The sequence below is a fragment of the Asterias amurensis genome, chromosome 2 (assembly GCF_032118995.1).
Source record: "Asterias amurensis chromosome 2, ASM3211899v1".
In the NCBI taxonomy this organism is placed as follows: Eukaryota; Metazoa; Echinodermata; class Asteroidea; order Forcipulatida; family Asteriidae; genus Asterias; species Asterias amurensis.
Genome location: NC_092649.1, coordinates 17,054,950 through 17,079,883, shown reverse-complemented (window position 1 = coordinate 17,079,883; position 24,934 = coordinate 17,054,950). Strand labels below are relative to the sequence as shown.

Sequence of the window (24,934 nt, the reverse complement as noted above, 5' to 3'; positions counted from 1 at the left end):
TCATCACTATCGTCTTGAAACAGATGCTTCTTACAACATCATTTACTCTAATCAAATGTGTGTACGTGTAGCGATCTAAAGTCCACAGGCACAATGCTACGGGAAAAACTGTTCGTATGAGTATCATACATGTTATTACTGTAATTTGTACATAAAAACAGCTCACAATGGTAAGTGGCATGACTGAGGACTTAACGTTTATTTTCCAAGCACCTGTACCCTTCACTAGTCAGAGTTAAAGGCAGTGGACACTATTGGTAATTACTCAAACTAATTATTAGCACGAAACCTTACTTGTAATGAGTAATGGGGAGAGGTTGATAAAACATCATGAGAAACGGCTCCCTCTGAAGTGCCATAGTTTTCGAGAAAGAAGTAATTTTCCACAAACTTGATTTTGAGACTTCAGGTTTAGAACTTGAGGTCTCGAAATCAAGCATATGAAAGCACACAACTCTGTGTGACAATGGTGTTTTTCCTCTCATTATTATCTCGCAAGTTCGATGACCGATTGAGCTCAAATTTTCACAGGTTTGTTATTTTATGCATATATATGTTGAGATACACCAACTGTGAAGGCTAGTCTTTGACAATTACCAATAGTGTCCACTGCCTTTAATGCATGCACCCATAAACTCAATATTCAAGCATGCTGCCACATTGCCATTCATTACTACCAGGCCACATTTGCCCTTCATTACTTTGATGTGTAATATCAAACCAGGAAGTCATTAGTTCATAGGACTACTCCATGTAGGTGTCCAGGGTGTACGAAGAATCCTTGATAAGATGAGGGCCATGTGAATGATTAAATATGACAGAAGGACGTATGGGTGAATGCTACAGTGAGCACACATGTTGATCATTTGAACAATTACACTTCAACGATGAATTACAACATGTACCAAAGATCATTTCGCATATTTGTTTGGGCACAGAAAGTGTGTGATTTATTTATACAAATCATTGATTTCATGGACTTGTTTCGTACACTGTTGGAACTTCACTGTTCAATTATTCAGGGCTCAACCTTAAAGCCAGTGGACACTATTGGTAAATGTCAAAGACCAGTCTTCTCACTTGCTGTATCTCAACATATATGCAAAAAATAACAAACCTGTGAAAATTTGAGCTTGATTGGTCGTCGGAGTTGCTAGATAACTATGAAAGAAAAAAAAAAAAGCCGCTTGTCACACGAAGTTGTGTGCTTTCAGATGCTTGATTTCAAGACCTCAAATTCTAAACTAGAGGTCTCGAAATCAAATTCATGGAAAATTACTTCTTTCTCGAAAACTACTCCACTTCAGAGGGAGCCGTTTGTCACAATGTTTTATATTACCAACCTCTCCCCATTACTTGTTACCAAGTAAGGTTTTATGCTAATAATTATTTTGAGTAATTACCAATAGTGTCCACTGCCTTTAAGGCTAGCCTAACGTACATTGCACTCTGGGTTAAAAGCAAGTACATGTAACCTTTCAATGTACTGGAAAAATGGTGTACAGATTCTTCTTCATGGTTACTTTCATGAGTAAATTAGGAAATGAGTGAAAAAGTACTGTGAAAACAGTGTTGAGGATTTGGAAAAGTGGGAGTGCAAATCAAAACACAGGGTGTGCAACTTTGTTTCACCGAAAATCCACACAGAGCACAGACACCAAGTTTTCACTATGAAAACAATTATTTAGAAAGAAAAAAAGTCAACTTGATTGAATCAGTATTGAGTAACAGAATCATACAAGGGTCCATGTTTCGAGCAAATCACATGGGGGAAAAAGTTGGTGACCAAAGGCATTGTCCCCGGTTACCCCTTTGCACAGATCCTTTACTAGAGAGTAGAGAGCCGATAATTTAGTTTACAAAAACGCCATGAAAACACAATCAACAAGTTTTCAAGAGATGGCCATTGAGTTTGTGACGAGTATTGTCTAACTAAAGCTGCGCTCCCATTGTAATTTAACTTTTTAAAGACTTTCTAAAATTAAATCCAATGGGGTCGCAGGGTAAACTGATCTCCCTGTCAATTTAACAAGACCCTAATGTAAAAACAACAGGCCAAAAGAGAGTAAATTATCAGGGCCCCTAAAGGTCCAATGGGAACAGCTCTGTATTGTAAACCTACGGCGACTACGCTGTAAAACACTATGCAAATGTCATGGAATGTATCCAGGTGGGAACGTAGTGTAGATTACACACAAGCGTGACACTGGCAGTGGAAAAAAAATTCCAATGGGAACCCAGCTCGAAAACAAAAACATTTGAATATAAATTCAAAAATTTAATCTCACCTTGAGAGTGTCCTGGTCATACCAAATCAGTGCGTGGTTCCTGGACAGCACCTTACAGTCAAATATTCCATTCTCAACAGTTGGTCTCGCTTTGGCCACTGAGCGTCCGATCTTGACCGGTTCCTTGAGCGGGATCTTACGCTCCTGGAATGGATGAGAGCTCGAGTGGCACGTGAAGACAGCAATCGCCGTCATGGTGGTCTAGCATCCCCACTTGGATTCAGCTCAGGGGAAGGTTGGGTTTACAAGGTACAAGGTGAAGAATACGTCTTTGGCAATCACATGACAATTTGAATTGTAGGAGGTAGTCTGAAGTCCTTTTGCATTTAGGAATCCAGCTTGGGGTAGTGGGTGACCTTGTTAAGTACTGTGTGGGTCTCGGGAGGTATTTACTGCATTTGTACAAAGTTGCTCTTTCTTTTCAATTCACATCATGTTGATTTGAATGGACTATACTTCCTGTATTCAAACACGAGGAGAAGAAAAAGGTGTTAATTTAACAATCAAAATGAATGCCATTTTGTTTTGCCATAAAATTTAAAAACAAAGTCACACGTTTGTACCAAGTTAAACAGTATGCCAGAACAAAAAAAGCCTAACATTGGTACATTCAGAATTATTTGTATAAATTTATAACTTTATTGCAAACTTGTTTGATTCGTGGTACAAGTGAGGAATTGAGTTGTCCATAATTTATATGATTTGGGCATAAATTTGACGCTGACACTGACAGACTTATGCTTCATGTGAAAAGTGTTTTAATTCTTTCTTTTAAAAATAAAATTAAAATTGTTTGATTTGTAACACATATTTCCCCAAATGGATTTTGAATGGCCAGAGTTGTCTAATATGTTGATCTCAACTTCTCAAGTGCAGTGAAGGATTTAAAAACTGAACATAGGATTTTGATAATCTTCATTACGTATCTCATTTTTATTACATCAAAATCCATATGTACATATAAACAAATAAAATTATTGGCGATATTGAAAATCATGTGCACCTAATGGGGGCAAGTAACATTATATTTTTGTCGGTTAATGATAAACTATTTTTACTTGAAATGCTGTTTGAGTTTGAGTTTATAACAATCGTGGATTTCACTACATTTGACTTGCGAGTACGATGACCAATTGGGCTTAAAACTTCATGATCATCACTAAATCTACGGGTCACCTGGTATTGGTAGGATGTCAGTGCTAAATTAGTCAGTGCCTGTTGCAATGGATGAAGGAGTCAAACTTGAGCTTGGTCAAGTTGAGATCAGAAGTGCCGATACTGAACGGTCTTTACTCTTTGCAATGAATCGCCAAATCATTGCTTTGATTACTTGATTGAGGCAGTCCTACTGTACAAGCCAACAACAAGCCAACAAGTCAAGAGTGTCGACAACATGGCAACTTGTTGTTGGCGTTTTCGGCTTGTTGATGTCAGGTTTTTTTTAGCAGGACCCAAGTTAGACCCAGTAACTGGGGCGCTGTATTCCTTTTTCAAAATATTGACATTTTCTGTCATCTGGTGCGCTGTATTCCTTTTTCCAAATTTTGACATTTTCTGTCACATGCTAGTATGACAGAAACTGTCAAAATTTCGAAAAAGGAATACAACGCCCCAGTTACTGGGTCTAGACCCAAGTGAGTTTTGTGCTGTCAGACATCGTCAGATTTGTCATCCTGGCATTGTACCAACAATCATTCAATGACTCAAACAGATAAAAGCATACTGTACATGCAGTAAGGTAGACCTATAATTAGATATAAATTACAAACAATATCAAATAACATTGTGTCACTATTTTGGTTGGTAATTTGAACAATATTCCCTCCTTCCCTTCCATGACAAGCTGATAAAGTTGCTCCCAAGGCGAAATGTTAAAATTGAGCGAAAATAATATTTCTATAAAAATGTTACCAAACCGAAAACAGTCTCAACAGTCTCTCAACTAAGGAGATAAAAAGGTTTTTGTAAATCAAATATATCTCAAGCCAATGCTACATACCGTTATTATGTTAATACATGGTTTCATTGAAGCTGAAATAAACTATTTCACAGGCCGTTCGATGAGCAACTTTTCCTCAGATATCATCGTCGCCATGTTGATTTCCTGGATAATCTCCCAACCCTTAAAGGTGACCAACAGAGGGCGGTATTATCGATTTGCGGTCGTTTTTTATCGGCTCTTTTTTTTCCAACCTCAAAAAGTGAAGAGCGCCATCACATTGATCAGCGGGCTGAATGACCGTGTTCACTTGTGCAGTGACATAGGCTAAGTTTATTAGATTTGGCCAAACACAGAAAGTTTGAATGGAACGAAGTTTTAAATTTCTGAGTCCATGCCTAGAAAGAAAATAGATATATCCCTGTCACAGACAAGCCACATTAGGCCGCGTGGTGTACCCACCCTTCTTCTAGGGGGAAGCAAAACGAAATCCAGCTTTACTGTAGGCCTAGTATTGTAGAATTACAATGTGCGTGCGTCTGATGAGTTGATATTCTGGGTTTTAGTTTTCTCGATTAGTCATACAAAATATCGCTTCGATCATTTCAAACCATATTATTCCAAAAATCAAGGCTCAAAATCCACAACCCGTTGAAAGATTAGGGGTGCCCTCGTTGGTAATTGTTCATTCCTTGTTCAGACCTGATGAAATCATTACCATAACTTGTTTTCATTACCATGACTTGTTTTCAGGCCCGCCACGAACAAAAACCCAGGGGATCCTCAGGAAGAAAACAAAAACTAGGCCTACTTTTAAAGCCGGAAGGACAGGACTTCAAGCCAACATCGCAAACTGGTGTACAAGGAAAAACCTGCCCGCCGGAAATGTTGTACAACCGCCCACCCCCCCCCCCCCCCCTGGCACATGAGGGTGAGGATGATGATTGAAAGATCAGAAGAAAGATCAGAAGAAGTTTGTACAGTTTGCCATAATTTGGGGTGCCGACGCTCCGCCGGGGGACATCGGATCTTTTGCCACTCACAGGCAACTCTTCTCGTGGTTGCAGATTGAACTGTGAAAATACGGTTTAAGTTACTCTCGAGTAGACGCAAAGGTGCATGATGTGGGGGTTCAGATACTAACAAAAAAATGTCACTGGATCGTACCTCATTTTACGGCTAAAATGTGCGCGTAAAAAGAATTGCAAATATCAAGCACATGCCTTGGCCCACCAGAATAAGGTGAAAAGAAGCCTTGTGCTCCATTTTGTAATCAGACAGATTTGAGAGCCACCAAAAAGGGAGTCAGTGTAAAAAATATTGCAAAATAATGTTGTGACCTGGGGATGGGGGTTGTTGACTTCAAACTTGATATATTTTGGGTGACCTTGGGCCATTTGCTCAGAGGTGAAGGGGCGTTTTTAAGATTGAAGCTCGGCGGACGTTTGGAAAAATTACACTGGTGTAGGTGATTGGCTTTGGAGGGGGAGTAACTCGACTGGAAAGTTCAAGAGTCAATGAATAATATTGCCTTTTCCTCCTGTAAAAGCTGTTTGACTTTTAAGTGTGTGTATTTTTGAATAATACTATCATTTTGCATGTAGGCTTATGCTACGTGAGTTTATTTAGTGGGGAATGAAGTATCCCGATGAAATCGGCCCATAGCGCCCTCTTTGTCTAAGAGAGAAGTTATTGTAATTGGCGGGAAGTTTAGACTAAAACCCATTATATTTTTTGTAGCTATTAATGATGGAATTTATACGTCTCGCCCGGAGGACCGAGTCTTTGACAAGGAGCAACAATTTGCTTCATGGTCTTGACATGTTTCACATGGAATTAAACCGCGAATTCAAGAAGAAGATCCAGCTACCTCAAATCCTCTTTAAATGTAGTTGGTCTCCAAGGTTACATGCAGGAAGAAATACCTCCACAAAGGTTATTAGTTGCAATTATCATGGAGGAAGTATTTCTTCCTCCATGCAATTATCAAGTTCGCAACATAGCAAAGGCAGGTTGCAAACAATTGCTAACCCTGAAGGCCTACTATTTCTGGTATTTCTTAAAACCCAGTTCCAGTAGCTGGGTGAGATCGGGAACTTTCTTTTCATTTAGAGAAGGGTTTAAAAATAAGAAATCAGTTTAAAACTACCGAATAATAATATGAAGTCGGGTAGAAAAAAGTTTATGCGCCTATCACTCCCCCCCCCCCCGCCCCCACCCCACCACACACTAAACCGGCCGACCAAGCTGTGATCTTCAAAAAGTATATCAACCTCTCGAAACTACATCGGAAAGAGGCCGAAACCAGACTCAACAAACTTTCTGATTGGTACCCGGACGTAACTTAGCGTATAAGCATTCGGGGTGGGGTACACGAACCACCTGTTGGCATAAGATTCCATGATGGATTTTGGATGAATTGATTTTACTGCGGGTGTGCAGCAGGGTCTAACAACGACAAAATTCACATTCACAACGCTTGAATCATTTCCGCATTGATAATCAAGCCGTTCACACAGCAGTCAGGAGAGTCACCCACAGCTAGAAAGGCTAACCGTCACGACGACTTGAGCTACAGAACCTATACAGATATTGAGTTTTTGAGGTATGTTTTAACTAATTAATTCTTTAGCTAAAAATTAAAATACTGTGATTAACACTACACTGTAGTCTAGTTGCACTGTGCTGCTGCAAATCTTGGCGGTCGGCCGCCCCCTTCTCTTTACGAAGTTTTGTGGTTTCGCGACGACGGCGACCAAGGAACTTTTTAGGAAGTGAATTGGATTGACGTCGGCCTTTTCAACTATCTGGGCAGTGACATTATTCCTATATCAATCAATCTATCAATGTAATGAAATAAGCTTCAATTAGTTTGAAATTAACCCAGGACCAGCAAACTTGTGTAAGAACAGTTTACTTGAACATTACTGAATCAGCAGATCAAATTTAAGTCTGCACATGATGCCCTGACATGCCTCTGACCATGGAACTATTAAAAAGGATAGCTCCATAGGTCTGATATGCTGAGTGTGGGGACAGGAAGTTTAGATTTAGTTGGAAAACTTGAAATAGATTTTGTAAAATGTATGAGCTTGAACCCCCATTTAATTTGTTTTTTGTTAATACCAAATTTGGTTCATTTATTTTTTTTAATGAGGTTGAACTTTTTTTGAGGGTTATAATATTGCAGCTAAGTAAATAAATGTAAACCCATAAGTTTCTTATTATTTGTTTGGGAAGTTGGACTGGAGCACAATCTCAGTGTTATGTTCAATCTCCACAACCGAAAATTGTACTTGTTTTAAATGTTTTTACAAAATCCTAGCGACAGTTGATGTTGCTAGCTATTGGTCACAAGACCATAAGGGCTCAATGTTGAGACTGTATATCTCAGTCTCGCACTACGCTGCTTCATTTTGAGATTATGTAGGATTTTTTTTCTCAATCTCGGAAATCTCAGCCGCAATTTGCGTAAATCAGCAGCTATTCGTGTGTATCGGCCTAGTATGCCAGCTTATACATGGGGAGAACCATTGTAGAAAAGTGATAACAATGCAGATCAGACCAAGTTTGGATAAACAGCTTCCATCCATTCATGATGTTTCTGAAAGTAAAGTTATGTTGCACTTGTTTTCCAAGAAGAAGAAGAAACCAGGCTACGTGCTGTGATCAAAGGCATATGAGGGGTTTCCCAGAAAGAAATATTTGGTCGCTTGTGTTGACATCCAAAGGATGCAAAGTGAAACTTGTGAAATTTCAACACTGTCAAAGTATCCCATTGTATTGTGTGAAGATTTCATAAAAATTCATAATTGGCATTGCTATATTATTCACATAATGTGTCAGCATGGGTTGCCATAGCCTTTGATGTTTTTAGTGACTAGCCAACGGACCAGTAACTTGTAAGCTGTTCATTTCTCTGGTCCGTCAGCTTTTGCACCTGCCCATAGGCCTAATTCATATTAAAGATGCTATCCGGAGTCTATTTGGACTGGTCCTCAGGTGTTTTAAATGACATTTTGCCAGCAGAGAGGCAGATCATTAAATGTTGTGCTTTTGATGCTTTACTTCAAACACTTTATTGTCACATGGATTGTCACAAAATACATTTAGACTGCTGGATTCATATTGGATGCGGGTAGTGAAAATGCTGGCCTCAGCAAAAATTTGCCTTGTTTCAAAATTGTACTTTTTTTCAGTTAAAAAACAAATAACAAAAATGTGAAAAATGTGGATTAATACAAATTACATTATAACTTTTTTTAAACTAAAAAACGCCCCAAATCATGTATAAAATACACTGATGATTAGGCAGATATCAAAGACTATCTGAAATGTGGGGCATTGACTGTGGCAGGCCTGTATGCTTCGTTTTTTGAAAGGGCAAGGGCACCAAGGCCATTTCTCCTTGGTAAAGGGCCCCCCCCCCCCCATGAAGAAATTGTAAATTTTCTACTGGAGCATTTTACGGGCACCAAGGCAATGACCAGGGGTCATTGAGGCAATCGCCTTTGTTGCCTCATTGAAAGTATCAGGCCTTGGTTTTACTTGACAGTGTGTCCATGTCCATCATGTACAGGGACAAGTAAAACAAATTTACGTGTAGACGGTTTTGGATGAAGTGGCCATTGGGCAATGCAGATTAACCAATGGGTGACACAGGCCTGCCTGTATTATGTCACTGGAAACAACAATACTTTCCTTCCACAGGAAGTCAGCGGCCATGTTTGAACTGTTCCTCTAAAATATAGGTCAATCAAATGGTGGCCTTTTACAATGTAATGTAAGGCTACCAGGGGTCGAAATTAAGTGTATTTCCATGGTAGTCAGCAGGGCTAGTGACCAATAATTTTTAGTAGCCCTGATTAGATTTTGGTAGCCCGAAAGACACATTATGTCCCGCGTCACGGCTCAAACTTTACAATACACCAATAACATAGTTCTTTATTGTTTGTGATGATGATTTTTGCATTATTTTTCCACTAGCCCGTCCGGCTATCAAGCTGGAAAAATGAGTAGCCCGGCTGTAAATCTGGTAGTCCCGGGCTAGCGGGCTAGTGGCAATTTCGACCCCTGGGCTACTGTGCATTGCCTATTTTCACATTGATAATTGTGAAATCTTTAAAAGAACACGGACGGCCATTTACTGGAGTCAAAAATTTCACTTGGGACCATAAATGGGCAACCGTGTTAGTCCACGAGGTAAAAGGAAAACCGTGCAATTTCGAGGCATGTTTGTGTGGATCATTGTATTCTACTTTTACAACATCTTTCTACCCATAATATAATATGCATTATATAACAATCGGTTACAAACGCTTTTCAAAGACCAACTCGACCGATCCAAGGCAACATGTTCCTTTAAGGCTGTTTGCTTTGCAGTACATTAATGACAACAGTACAAATTATTCCTTTATGTTAGCTTTGATCGGCTCCAAGTTTTCAAATAAGGGATTTTTACTAATGATCAGAGGGAGCAAGGAATTGTTTAGTCCAAAACATAGCTAACAAACATGTATCAAACACGTCTAGCTAATTATCATTCAGTTCTCTTTGGGTTTCAGTTCTCTAAATGGGTACAAAGTACTTTGTACCCATTTAGCTGACTTGCAATTTTTTTAGGTTGCATTTGTCATTCAAACTTTTACAGTGTGACAAATAAATTGTTTGTGAACATTGAAGTGAAATAAACCATACAAGGAAATATTATGCAGAGTTAAAGGTGAGTCACTTTGACTTCCATGATTGTACTGTTACCCAGTTTTGTACCTTCCTGGTCACACCTTTGTTCAAGGGCTGAATACTGTGCCCAAGTTTCCTGTTCACATTGGAGGGCTCAGAACTCATGAAACAGTCCGTAAAATGCCAAATCAGTTCCTGTGTTCACAGTTTGACTGAGCGGCCAGAAAAGTTAAACCAGGGTCCAGCAGAAAATACTGCTTAGCAGATGAGTGGGGGTACCAGTCTAAGCAAGTGTAACTGTGTGGTTTTCTGGCTGGTAACCTAATTTTGCTGAGATTAATCCTGAATAGGCGTCACCTTGATGGGCAGCTTTGGTTTTGTCTTTGAGCTGCGTCAATTGTTCTAATGTTTCTACGCAGCCAAGTGGTTCACCGTCCAATCATGCAAGGAACTTTATAAACTACCATGTGCTATATATGTGGTATAAATTCATTCGTGCACATTTTAGTGCGCTAAAAAAATGGTTGATTTGTGTGCGTAAAGATGTCTGATTTTTGCACTGTGGGATATCAAGTCAGTGACGGTCCACCAATAAAGGTGTTTCGCACTACAGAGCGCCCTTTTTTTTTTCATAGGAGAAGCCATTTTCATATTGAAGGTTTTTGGTCATTACAGCATTGGCCTTACATCCACGGTTGGAAAGAAATTGATTAAATCAACACATTTAAAGACTAAATAAATAACAATTATCAAGAGTATCAAGATCACATTTGAATTTGTCACAGTCTGAAGTAAATTTTCTCTCCCTGCTGTAAATAAAAATCTTGAAAAAAAAGAAAGAAAAATGATGCCCGCATGCATTTAAAGCCATTGGACACTTTCAGAACAGAAAAGAAGAAAAAGAAGTTCACATATTTACAAATAACTTGTGCAGGGTTTATAGAAGGTAATGGTGAAAGACTTGTCTCCAAATATTATTCCATGAAATGCTTTACTTTCGAGAAAACATTAAAACAATATCAATTCTCGATATATCAAGAATTACGGATTTCTTTTAAAACAGCGACCCGTGCGGAAACAAGGGTGGGTTTTCCCGTTATTTTCTCCCGACTCCGATGATCGATCGAGCTTAAATTTTCACAGGTTTGTGATTTTATATAAGTTGTGATACACTAAGTGTGGGCCTTGGATAATACTGTTTACCGAAAGTGTATAATGGCTTTAAAGTAACCGCAGACACAGATTTCCCACCTAGCCTAAACATAATTCTGTGTTTAAAGAAAAATTATACATAATAAATAACTTTACCTCTTTTCTTTCACCTTATAAACACATTCCACAGTATAAGCCTCTTGAAAACAAAATCATTAAAATCAAAACATCGCTGTTGAACATTTGTAAAATGCTATGGGCCTAATCTTTTGCATTTATTATCTCCGACTGAAAAAGCATTTCCCTTGCGGAAAGATGCATACTCACTAAACTGCTAAGACTTTATTTTAAAACATGCCGGCACTCTACCAAGTGAGTTACATGTACCTACTTGCCCTATGTTTACGGCCTCCACGACCTCCCTATTTATTTTAAATTTTCTCAGTTGGTTTCCCTTGCGGTTTATTACTTTAATTTATGAGATTTAAAAACATCAGTCAGTAAAATAAAACATTTTTATGTGAGGATTATTTTGTCTTAGCTGCCTACGTAATACATAGTGCATATTGAATGTTCACTGTCTTGGTCAATTTCCAGCTCAGGTTTCAGAACATATTGGTTTAACTCTGCATGGCCTTGCCCGGGGGGAAGGAAATTCTTTCAATCAAGTATTCATTGAAGATTACATAAAAATGTCATTCACCAGGAGTTGAAAATAAATCCCACTGTAGGTGCATATTGGGAGGAACTGTCTAATTCAGTGTTTTCTCTTATTGCAATGTATAGTCACATGTTGAAAGTCGATATTAGAGGTAGCTTGAAACTGCAGTTTGACTATCACTTGAAAACAATCGTATTGGAGAAATGTGCTCAAATTTCGTTATAATGTTGTATCTTTTTTTCCAGAAAGTTATTGTTTGTATTATATACCTTGTCATAAAATACACACTAGCGTGCCGAACTATATTTTGCCATGCACATGTTTCCTGTTCTGACACTCCACTCCAAAATGTAATGTACACAAGTCCTATATTAAAAAATATAGGACACTTTTCAGCTTGCTCGTTGTACGTTATACTCTTTTTGCCCCGTCTTGATAAAACCCTGCAGTTTTTGTGTTTCTTTGCAAGACGTCAAGGCTGAAAATGGAATAAATGATCTGACGCTACTTTTGAACCCGTTCCACATTCTGGTAGAGAATCCTACATTTGATTGGTTTCCATGGCTTGTATTGACACAAACCATATTCCTTTGTGGCATACGCTTTCAATGCTTGCAGGAATAATACAATTTTTCATTTTTTACGGTCCTTGTATTTAAAGGTGCTCCTCCACAGCGCTTTTGTCGTCTAAGTGCTTAAACCGATTGTAGGTTTCCCCCCTTCATGGTCGTCTGACTTCTTCCCTTTAATTTCACTAAGCGAGATTAAGGTATTATCTTGCTCATTTGAAGGTGACAGCATGCATTATATTCTTCTTACTTAAGTCTGATTTCTGGGGGTTTTGTGCAATCAAAAAATAGTTATGAAACAGAATGGGAAATATACAAAAGGCTGTATCAAATTGTACATCTTGGCCATCCCTTGTACTACTTTGTCCTACTTTTTTCTTTTTGCGAGTTCTAGCCTGTGACAGTGAATTGTGTACAAAAAAAATCTTGCTTCTGTTTGCTCTCATTTTGTTTAAAAAATCGGAAAAGAAAAATTGAGTCCGCCTTAAGGATAATTATGGCAAACATATTGGAAAGGAGTAGGCATGAAGTTAGTCGACAATATTTGTTTGTGGTTGGTTGCAGAAGTGACATTGAGTGATATAAACAGGTTCAAATGTTGGTTAATGAGTATGACTGATTTCATGCGAACCTGCACTGAACTAATAGAAGTCTATCTTATCATAAATCTTACATCCATTAACCATAGAAAAAAAAAGACCTACATTAAATGACCGGAAACTAGATGGAAAGCATCTTCTCAGCTATCATGCTCCTCCTGCCCCCCACTTTGTCCAAAAATGTAATTGAATTGAATTAGATCAAGGTCCAGTTGTTCCCCCTAGCTCTCTCCCTCCCCCCCCCCAACCATCAACACACGCAGAGCCCTCGTACAGAATGCACTAACCGACTGTGCGTGTACACATCTTCTCAGCCAATTGTAATGCAGTGGTCTACCGCAGAGTGTGAAACAGCACTGAGCTCGAGACTCCCTAGCGCATCTCAGAAGCTCTTCATTTATCTAAACCCATGGATGACTAGATTCTTCTTCTTCTTGGCTGCAGACAGCTGATCCTTCCAAGTACATTTTTGCCCCCCCCCCCCCCCCATTCTACCTTCATCTTCAAAAGAATCTTGACGGTGAAGGCGTCTTCATTTTCGTGGAGGAGCAGACTGCTTGGATTTTTCTTCCCCGTACGTAAAGGAAACAATGATTTGTTGAAAAGACTAGCTGCGATGTCGACGGTCGGTGTCCTGTTTTTTTCTTCTTCTTTTCTCCGAGTGATTGGATGATGAAGTTGATTAGAGTTTCCTTTAGGTGAGTGGCGAGGGGGTTTTGTGTTTCACTTCGTTCCGTTCATGTTTACACATTACACAATGAGCGCCCACTTTCAGGGTGTAGTGTTCAGATTGCTGTTTTTGTATTGGAATTTAATTGGTTTTTGGTGTGTTGTTGCCAGCTGGCGGAGACACAATAGTAAAACAAACATTGGAGATGACCAAAAAAAAACGCTATGTAGGAGATGCTTTGAGAGTTTAAAAAAAAGCGTTTTTTTTGTGTGTTTTTTTTTGAGGAGCGTAAAATGTTGGTTATTTTATGTTTCACTTTACTTGTTTGTTATCACTATACATTGTGTACATTGTGTACAAATTTCACTCATTTCTCAGTTTACATTGTATCTTCTACAATAGGTAGACAAATCAATGGAGACAAGCCACTATATGAAAGCCCTGGGGAGGATCTAGGGCTGACAGGAGAACGTATATTCTTATTACTCGGCTAATGAAATTTTCCAAATTTAATATATTGCTAAATATAGCAAGGCTGAGTTTGAGTAGTGATTTGGGTGCAAATAATCCTGAGAATTTTTTTTTTTTTTTAAAGTTACATTTTACAATTCCACACCATTTCATTAGAAAATAAACTCATTCAACAAAACAGGTTTCTGTAATCATGCCCCCCCCCCCAAAAAAAATATAGTTTCTCAAAATGAATAACAAAATTGTTTTTGGTTAAGGGTTAGTTTCTCGTGCGGGTTTCTGGTGAAATTGGGCACGGCTAGAAGTTAAAGAGTTAATTAATTCAGGAATTACATGAAAGCCAGTGGCTTCTGTTGCCCTAGGCCCAATTTCATAGAGCTGCTTAAGCACAAAAGTTTGCTTAAGCAAAAAAATCCTTGCTTAGTAAAATCAGATTACCGGCCAAGACTCTACTCAATTTCTATGCTAAGTAAACAACAGCTAAATACCAGTCACAAGCAATGTATATGGCATGAAATTTTGGCCAGTAACATGTGTAAAATAAGCAAGCTATTTTCGTGCTGATGCAAATATTTTGCTTAAGCAGCTCTATGAAATTGGCCCCAGGTCTTTGCCTATGTGCCCCTCCACAAGTTTCCCACAATCGTTAAGATTTTTTAGTGGAAGTCCCCTTTGCTAAAGAAAAATGGCCCAGGGGTGGATTTCACAAAGAGTTAGGACTAGTCCTAACTTAGGACTAGTCCTAGGAGATATACAAATTGCATGGATAGTCCTAAGTTAGGACGAGTAACTGGTCCTAACTTGAGATAAGACTAGTCCTAGCTCTTTCTGAAATCCAGCCCTGCCCTCTTAAAGATGGACATCAAGACCTGTAAATTCTTGTTAAATAATAAGAAATTATAGATGCAATGAGCTGGTACATCGAATGAGTTCACTTCATTCGTCATAACAAACAGCCTTGCAAACATTTTATTGAAATTGAAACGTAATTGTGTTTGCACAGTGGAGAACATATAGTGTAGGCATACCATGTGCGGAAGCTGTGAAATTGGAAAATTAATTTGTTAATTTACAACAATCAGCTTTGACAAGCTAACCCGCTCTCTATCCTTTCCTGGGCAGGCAGGGAAGGCTATTAAATATCTCCCATCTTTTTTTAATGGGCACATGTTGGCATGGCAACGCATTGGCCCGGTGAACCGATAATATTGATTTGGGGTAAAATGTCACTTCAGAGCGGTTTGATTTGATTCACTGTGGTTGTTATTGAACGCTTTGCTGTGATAATACGGTTGGATAAAGGCTGTATTTTGCCTGGATATGAATCATAATAATAATGAACCATTTTTGTAGACCGCATATTACAATCACAGAGAAGTCTCTTAATGCGCTTTGAGGTGAAAACAAAAGAGAAGTAAAAGTTAATAGAGATATTAAGAAACATTTGGTTGTTACAGAAAGAAGTACTGAAGGCTATTGCAAACAAAACATTTTTTTCTCTGAACAAATTTTGACAGATGACTAAAAACAAATAACTTTGCATAGTATACCAAGGATGCACCAAAATGAATTGATGAATTGATGAATTGATGGACATGAGATAATATGATTAAAAGGTGATTAGTAAAAACAATATACATGCAATAATTACAATTAAACAAAACAAAGTAATTAATAAATTTGGCAAGACCAGATTTTTGCAGGAAGAAAAAATTAAAGAGCATTTTTTTCTCTAAACGAATTTCGACAGGGGATGTCAAAAAGAATTAAACTTTGCATATGTGTCATCCAAGGACCTTATGCATAAAAATGCAAAAGTAATTGATGGCTGATAGACGTGCTCAATGGCGGGATCCTAACAATAATTAGTTTTTTACTTTTTAATTATCTTCCACTTAGCGTCTGTGGATTTCTTCTCGCAACATCTTAATTATAAGCTTATTACTTACTTGAATCAATACACAGTCAATTTGATTGTTAGCATAAAAACATACTTGATAATAAGCAATGAAAAGCTGTTGATAGTATAAAACATTCTGAGAAACTGCTCCCTCTGAAGTAACAGAATTTTTGAGTAAGAGGTAATTTCTCATTTAAAATACTAAAAGACTTTGGGCGGGAAAACCTTTTTTAGGCATCTGAAGCACACAAGTTTATGCACCAACAGTGTTACTTTTTCTTTCATTTTTGTCTTTTTCTTTCATTTTATGCGTATGTTGGGATACACCAAGTGAGAATTGTGGTTATTAAAAACAAACACCTTTAGGTGTCTAGTGCCTTTAATATGCGGATCAAATTGACTGATAATCGGACTTAGCATCTTTTAAATTCAAACCGATGCGGAATCGTCCACACCACTGTTGTGGAACAAATTAAAAGCATGATCAGCTTTCACTCCGGTTGATGGCCAGTTGATTACACTTCATTGTAATTTATAAATGCACTTATTCAGCCAAGAATAATTGCAAGAAGCCAGTCTTAAGATCCCATGAGGAGGAGGATGCACTCCGGGATCTTACTCAAGTATCGCCATCAATGATAAACACAAGTTTACATTTTAGACTGGACCACCACGACGATGAACATTACCTGCTCAAGGATCAAGGAGAAGGGCAGTAAAACACAGGGATCGTATCGTCAAGGGGAAAGGGAATAAATTCACCTGTAACGGTCCGGGGAAAGATCTCATGACATAAACTTGCACCACCTGGGACAAAAGGCGGTCGCTGTGTCCACACTCGGGGGTTGTGGTACGAGTCATCCGACCGCATTCTGTTACCGAGAGATTGTAGGACGATGGCGGAATATTTTGACATTTGGAGGGAAAATGTTACCAACGGGGCAGCTTGAGACAAGGCCAAGTGGATGCATTACCGAGCTTGGCCCGGGAATGGTGCTCGGGATATTTATAAGGGTTATACACCTGCGATGTATGCTCTCCCTCCTGAATTAATCAAAACAGGTACATGCACAATGTAGGGACCAGGGGTAGATTTTCACAAAGATTTAAGACTAGTCTTATTTCAAGTTAGGACGAGTTACTTGTCCTAACGTACATGTAGGACTAGCCTTAGGTTTTTACTGTTTGTAAAATCGACCCCAGAAGATTTGAACTCTTTACTGTTTTTCTAATTCAATTCAATTCAATTCAATTAAAAAAACTTTTAACCATCCTTAAAAGGCAATTACATGAGTTGATCAGCTCCATAAAAACATTAAGAATTATGGCGAGATACTATACTTACAATAATTTAAAAATATAAATATTATTTGGCAAAATGACAAAGTACTTGGTAGGTGTTTTGGCAATGTTGATTTAGTCTTTGATTTATGGTTGAGGGGTGTGAACTTAGCCTTCATGTCAAAAAATGCACTGGATATTTGACTTTAATGTATAACAAGTAGCTTTTTCATCTGTTCATGTGTGTGCATCAACCTCAGGTTCAGGTGGCTGAGTTGCTAGATTGAGGGTTCGAATTCCAGTTGTGTCACTTTTGTCCTTAAAGGAACACGTTGCCTTGGATCGGTCGGGTTGCTCTTTGAAAAGCCTTTGTTACCGTTTTTTATAAAATGCATATGGGTAGAAAGATGTTGTAAAAGTAGAATACAATGATCCACACAAACATGCCTCGAAATTGCACGGTTTTCCTTTTACCTCGTCGACTAACACGGTTGGCCATTTATGGGAGTCAAATTTTTGACTCCCATAAATGGCAGACCTTGTTAGTTCGCACAGTAAAAGGAAAACCACGCAATTTCGAGGCAAACTTGTGTGGATCATTGTATTCTATTTTTAAAACATCTTTCCAACCATATGCATTTTATAAAAAAGGGTTACAAACATTTTTTTTTAAAGACCAACTTGTCCGATCCAAGGCAATGGTTCCTTCAAAGGAAGATGCTTTACTATGCTTCTCAGGTATAAATGTGTACCTGCGAGGGTTGATATTGTTCATGGGAATGACGAGCAACCTGTGCACTCATTTGGTTGCCGATGCTGCATAATCCTAAGGAGTTGAGATAGATTAAAGAATTCTAGGACATGTTAAACAGGGTATACACAATATTTTTTTGGGTGCTTTGAGAGGCTGGCTTGGCTTGAGAAGGGTCATAACAAAATGCCACAGCTTAAAAGCTGGATTTATTCACACACACACACACAAATTGTGAAATGTTTCCCTAAGTAGATTTACACAAATGTAGTAGTAGGCAAGGAACCATAATAGATACACAGTTTTTATTATGACTAATATCTGGGACAAACTTACTTAGCGAAATGGTTCCTGCCCAAAATATCATATGATGCACTATTTTTTGTTGTTGTGAGAACTCTGTCCTTTCCTCAGAGAAGTTCAAGCAGTAGTTTCACTATTTACTTTAGCCTGGACTGAAAGAACACTGTCACGAAGTGCCCCAGTGCCCATTCCAAGTTGTTGCATCTGCATGCACAATATACACCTCGGGACACTTCATAGCAGTTGAGGACACTCGCTGTTTGTTTTGATTCACGAGCACATTGATGCACACAATGTTGATCATTGTCAATTTAATGTCCCCTCCAACAATGCAGTGCTAGTGCAGCTGTGACCATGTGGAGGGTTATGTTATTCCTTGTAGTATTCTCTTTCCTCCAGTGGTTCTTCAAAGTGTTTGAAATTGAGAATTGGTCTATTGACCCCTTGCACGCGTGTCACACGCGGCGACTGGTGCCACGCTCACCATGTTGGTGGGCAAGTTAGGTTTACGTGTATTAACGCCGCGTCATCTAAAATGCGCACTTCACTGCACAACGCACAGCATACTCTATGCGTAGAGTTATATATAAAAAAAACGCACAGTGGAATTGCCCACCAGTATGGCGCATTCAAGATTTTTATGATGATGATGTCAGGTGAAATGGGTCAATACGTGCCTTTGTAGACATACGTGGCTCGAGTTTGACACCGGACCGCAAGCCCGAGGCCAGTGATTTTAGCCCCGGGCCAGTAAACTCGTGACTGGACAAATCCAGTGGTCTTGTGTTACAGTATATGACTGAGATGTCCTCTTTATAGTCTTAGTGCAGTAATGTTAAACTCTGTAGAAGGCTCTTTTCTATGAAGATTCTGGTCTCGTAAAACAAACTCTGGTCCAGTAAACATTGTTTGCTACAAGCCCTGCTGTATTTTTAATTTTAAAGGAACACGTTGCCTTGGATCGGTCGAGTTGGTCTTTGAAAAGCGTTTTGTGACCGTTTGTTATAAAATGCATATGGTAGAATACAATGATCTACACAAATATGCCCTCGAAATTGCGTGGTTTTCTTTTTACCTCGTCCAATAACACGGTCGGCCATTTATGGGAGTCAAAATTTTGACTCCCATAAATGGCCGACCGTGATAGTTTGTGGCGTAAAAAGAAAACCGTGCAATTTTTAGTGATACTTGTGTGGATCATTATATTCTACTTTTAAAACATCTTTCTAACCATATATATTTCATAACAAACGGTTTCAAACGCTTTTTAGTGACCAACTCGTCCGATCCAAGGCAACGTGTTCCTTTAAGCACAATTTTAGCCCTGATATAATGCATGTACTCAAGTTTCCATTGTTTGTACTTTTATTTAAGTACTGTATAGAGTACCTTATCTGCGGATAATTGTTTTACCTTTGCTGATAGAGCCTTCTCAGATTGACCCCAAAACTGGAACAACTATAATAATACTCCATCCTACCTGCAATATGGTGTTCAAATGTTGACTTTAAGTCCAGATGATAAAATACCTTCCAATTCTAGGGGATATTTTATACCCATAAAGAAAATGTTGTTTTATTTTTTTATCTTATAGTTATCTTATAGTGCTTGTTCAAATAAAAACAGTTAAAATGCAAGATATAGGGGGGTCCTAATCTGTGTCATGAAATATTGTTTTCATTTTGGTTATGAAAACAATTCTGGTCCATTTTGAGCAAACAGCGCTGTGCTCTCTAAATGTAAAAGAGGGAAAAACACCACTCTTTACATTTCGAGGTGTCCTCCATACGGCTCTTCAAAAAGAGTGGTGGTTGTTTCACTCTTTTAGAGGGGTTTCACTCCAGGACAGAGTGAAAAATCACTCAAAAAGATGCAAACTTCAATCTAAAAGAGTGGAATACCACTCGAAAAAGAGTTGTCCTATTTCACTCTTTTACATTCAGAGAGTGGTCTTGTTGATTTTCCCTTCAAATTCCAGCTGTTATCTCAACTGATATTATATTGGTGAACATTGCAACCTGAATTAACCTTGTTGACAAGCTAAATCTACCTGCAATCCAACCATTCGCTGAGAATAACTCATAGTTCAGGATTGTGACGATCATATCAAAGCTGAACTTTCATCAACTCTTGTCAAGCCTTGTTCAAAGGTAATACTCGTGAAGAGAGATTTATACATTTATGTAAATAAAAAAACACATGTACAAAAGAGTACTTTTCTTCCAGCTTGGTCAACAAACTGCTACTGATTCAATGAGTACTGATCAGTAAATAAGTTATTCCGTATCACATTGTTATTCATAATAACATCTCGGCAATGTAAGCAACCAAAATTGTATCCAATGATCGGAGCTGAACTCACACAACATTTTCGAGTTGTTGGCTCTTTTGTCGGTTCTTGAACACGCACATAAACTTGCATAAATTCGCACCACTCCTTCTTCAGAGTACGAAATGTATGTATACCCACGCATACCCCTCTTAAAGATCGACATGGGAGAAACGAAGCATTCATATTATCTGTCAAATCTGTGAAATCCCTGTCTGAGGCAAACATCTTCGCTACTGTGTGATTTAATCAGATGGTTAGAACCCCCCCCCTCCTCCTTCTGTAATTCAGTTCCTCGCAATCTCTCTGAGGATCACTCTTTGGCGAGTTTGTCACTTAACATCGATGGGTTTCAGCAGTAGCATCAAACTTGATGAGATTGATAGAGATGAGTGGAGGACTTTAGAAGGCGAGGTAAGTGCATCTCTGGCAACTGAAAACGAGCCTGTTATTCTGGCACAGTGTTCTTGCAGCAAAAAAAAACCCACCAAAATCCTGGGGAATGAAAGCTAAGCAAGTTTGACGTGAATGTTGTTGAAGTTTAATCAAAAGTAAATGTTGTTAATTTGCATGCGTGTTTGTTGGCGCATAGTATAGGAATGCTTGTAGTGCGGACATTGACACTTCTGTTTCCTACGTCTTGGGAAGCACTGAATACATAGCACTTTGTCGTACCATTTAATGTAGTTTTCCCCCTGGGGAAAACTACCTGTGATGTCGTAAAAGTCTGTAGCAGATGTATGTGAGAAGCATCAGATTCGTGTGTGGGATTTAGCAATAAGGAACATACCTAGTGTGTGTTTGAGCATAGAGTAAGGTTTGAGCATACTGAAAGGACCCAACATCTTGATGAACCATGTACACCATGCACACAATACATAACCAGTACATGTATAGCGCAGGCTGGAATTCCCTCTTTGAAAGGGCAAGGCCATTTTCATTTTGCTAAGAGCACTCCCATTGGAAAGATCTTAAAGTCAACTTTTGAAAGGGCGGAGGCCATGGCCTCTCTGCCCTGCTTGTAATTCCAGGCCTGATAAATGTTCTTTTCTCAACGAGGTCTTTCAATTTAATCAGAGGACTGGCCTCCTTGCCGTGTCTCTATACAGAGATTTTACAGCTCATTCCTGAATTGTTATGATATTCAATTAATACAGCATTGAATCGAGTTGATGACTCGCACAGAAATTTATCTTGGAATGTACTATACATAACAAACCCATTTGTTTCTGCTGTCCAATGACGTCTTGTTGGGAAATTTCGCTCTAAGTGATATTTTACACCATTGGCATTTTAATGTAAGTTTAGAGATTATTTGTAATTTTTCTCAAATTTCATGAGGACTCAATCTATTGGAAAATTAGTGGATCAGAAAACTGAAATATGACCTTGGAGCCCCTCGCTTCCTGTACATCATGTACACTAATAATAATAATAATAAAAATAATAATAATAACCCGTTTTTATATACATGTAGTGCTTTTCACGCACGAGGGGCTGCTCAAAGCGCTTCCGACATTATTACCCCATGTCACTGGGCCTTAAATCATTCCTTAAACCATCTCAGCTCCCTGGGGAGTATACAGCCTGTGCGCTATATATGCGCTACTCGGCTAAATCAATCACAAGAACCATCTCTGCCCTCACAGGTACCCATTTACCCTGGGTGGAGAGAAGCAATTATAGTTAAGTGTCTTGTTCAGGGACACAAGTGTCACAACCGGGATTCGAACCCACACTCTGAACAGAAGCATCAGAGCTTGAGTTTGGTGCTCTTATCCACTCGGCCACCACACCCCACAACCGCACTGCAAGTAATAATGCCATCAACTGAACCAACAGTGATTAAACATCCTGCATGAAAAACAAAATAAATAGAAATGAATTAACATCTCCAGGTGCGTGAAGAACAAAATAAATAGAAAATGAATTAACGTCTCCAGGTGCAGTGTCAATATTGTACTATGTTTAAGGTCGGTGGCCAGTGGTGAAAGTGCGTTTACAGTGAAGGCATCCACGGTTCAATCACGGTTAAAGGAACAGTCACACTGTTGGTTTGGTGAAGATTCTAACCAAATTTAACATCTGTGAAATTGTCACAGCACCCGCTGCTAAAACATAGGATTTGAACTGCCTCTAGCTATCGGGCAATCTCAGTGGTCTAGTTGGTATGACACTGCTTTAGAACTGCAAAGGTTGTGGGTTCGAACCCCATGAGGTAAAATGCCTGTGATTTTTTTAAACACTCATCAGTGTACAATGTATATGGGTAAAACAAAAATGAAAAGACACAATGTTGGTTTGGTAGAAATTCTAACCATCTCTTTTCAAGGGCCTCACACAGGGATCTGAAAACTGTAGACTTAATATTGATGTTTCGACCCTAGCAGAGTCTTTCTCGTAAACTGACTCTGCTGGGGTCGAAATGTAAGGCCGTTAACTATTTTGTGCATTTATACCGTCCATGGTTCTTTTAGTTTATAAGCAGCTTGCATCAGCTAAATTTTTTATTATTTTTATTTTTCCAACTTTATATTGAAATACAAGCAACGCCTATACTTTGTCAAGAAATATATTACAATATATTAATATATAAAAACACACGTTTTATGTCAAATTTACCTTGAAAGCTCAGGCATATTTATTGACAACAAACATGCCTGGAATTACACGCCCTCTGTTTCCCCTGGTGTTGGCCTTGGTGCCCTTCAAAAAGTTTCCATTGACTTTAAAGATTTTCCAATGGAAGTGCCCTTTAAAATAAAAATGAAAATGACCTTGCCCTTTCAACATGTACAAAGATGAAATTCCAGGTCTGAGTAAATGCATGTAATTTTTCAGCAAATCAAATGATTTCATCATTTGCTGCGTTCTCGTCTCTGCCATTGGAAATTGAGAAACACGGGAAGTCTAGCTGCATGCACCCTTGACATTTCCACTGTTTTTGACAAATTGCAGTTACATGCCTGTAATTGCACGGATTCTTCGAGACAAAATTAAAACAATCCGTCAAATGAACATGCAGAAAAACCTTGACAGTGCAAACCATTTAGCCACAGTTGTCTCAACATCTTTTATTTTGGTTGGCTAAAATTGTTGAAGTTGATAATCATGTGATGTATTGATTGAGAGCTAGATGAATACAAATCAGAAACTCCTCCCAAAACCCACGTCATATGCTCAGGACTATAACGTCATAATAGTGAAACTTGTATGGGTTTTGTACAAATTTCTTAATTGCATATTATTGAGCTCCTGGTAAATGGGGTTGATTGATCGAGAGTGATCTCCAAAGTATTTGTTTCGGAGAAAGATACTTTTTTTTTTTTAAGTAAAACATTTATTTGTTGATTTTGGGCCCAATTTCATCAAGCTGTTGAGCAGAAAATAACGCTTGACAAATTTCTTTGCTAAGCAAAAAATTGAGTGGGGCACCTGTCCCAACAATGCAAACTTAATTTAGTTTTGGCTGGTAACGTGTTTCTCTTAAGCAATACATTTCTGTGCTTAGCAAGTTTGTTTACAGGCCCAGGGTGGCTCTACCCTAGATTCCAATATGGGACAATCCTCTTTAATCTCTCCCCTCGTTATATGGGCCTCCTTTTCTCATATTTTACATATTGACAAGTATGATGATGGTATGTTATCCATTTAAAGGCAGTGGACACAATTGGTAATTACTCAAAATAATTATTAGCATAAAACCTTACTTGATAACGAGTAATGGGGAGAGGTTGATAGTAAAAAACATTGTGAGAAACAGTTCCCTCTGAAGTAACCTAGATTTTGAGAAAGAAGTAATTTCCACGAATTTGATTTCGAGACCTCAGATTTAGAATTTGAGGTCTCGAAATCAAGCATCTGAAAGCACACAACTTCGTGTGACAAGGGTGTTTTTTCTTTCATTATTATCTCGCAACTTTGATGACCGATTGAGCTCAAATTTTCCAAGTTTGTTATTTCATGCATTATGTTGAGATACACCAAGTGAGAAGACTGGTCTTTGACAATTACCAATAGTGTCCAGTGTCTTTAAAGCAAGGATATTCTACTGTAATGTGCTGGTCCAGTGAATTGATGAGGGATCGTGATATCCTGCTGGTGTTTGCTTTATAGAGCGAGATAAATTAACCCATAATGGTATGTATAAGTAATAATGCCATCAATCGAACCCTCCCTCGCTGCTTCTTACCTCATAAACATGCACTTAACCAGCCCAAGATTTACACTGCACTTTAAGGGCATTGGGCACTATTGGTTATTGCTCAAAATAATTTTTACATAAAAACTCAGAGGAGGTGTTGATGGCATAAAACATTGTGAGAAACGGCTCCCTCTG

General features: G+C 38.6%; 2 protein-coding genes across 4 annotated transcripts in view; one reads left to right on the top strand and one right to left on the bottom strand.

The window, feature by feature from the left end:
- LOC139952308 (uncharacterized) overlaps nt 1-4,402 on the bottom strand; it is a 56,363-nt gene extending 51,961 nt beyond the window's left edge. For both annotated transcript variants that reach the window (XM_071951403.1, XM_071951412.1), the window contains exons 1-2: nt 4,288-4,402; nt 2,289-2,747 (exon numbers count right to left, since the gene is read on the bottom strand). In XM_071951403.1, coding sequence (XP_071807504.1) covers nt 2,289-2,483 — 195 coding nt within the window. In that variant the 5' untranslated portion in view covers nt 2,484-2,747; nt 4,288-4,402. The remainder of the gene's footprint in view (nt 1-2,288; nt 2,748-4,287) is intronic.
- Nucleotides 4,403-6,672: 2,270 nt separating this feature from the next.
- The window catches only part of LOC139949549 (protein kinase C delta type-like), a 107,418-nt gene continuing 89,156 nt past the window's right edge, over nt 6,673-24,934 (top strand). Inside the window, exon 1 of one of the 2 annotated variants that reach the window (XM_071947932.1) lies at nt 6,673-6,832. The gene's annotated coding sequence lies outside the window, so the exon portion shown is untranslated. Of the gene's footprint in view, nt 6,833-13,479; nt 13,589-24,934 lie in introns of those variants that run through there. The other variant, XM_071947950.1, reaches the window with a different exon arrangement.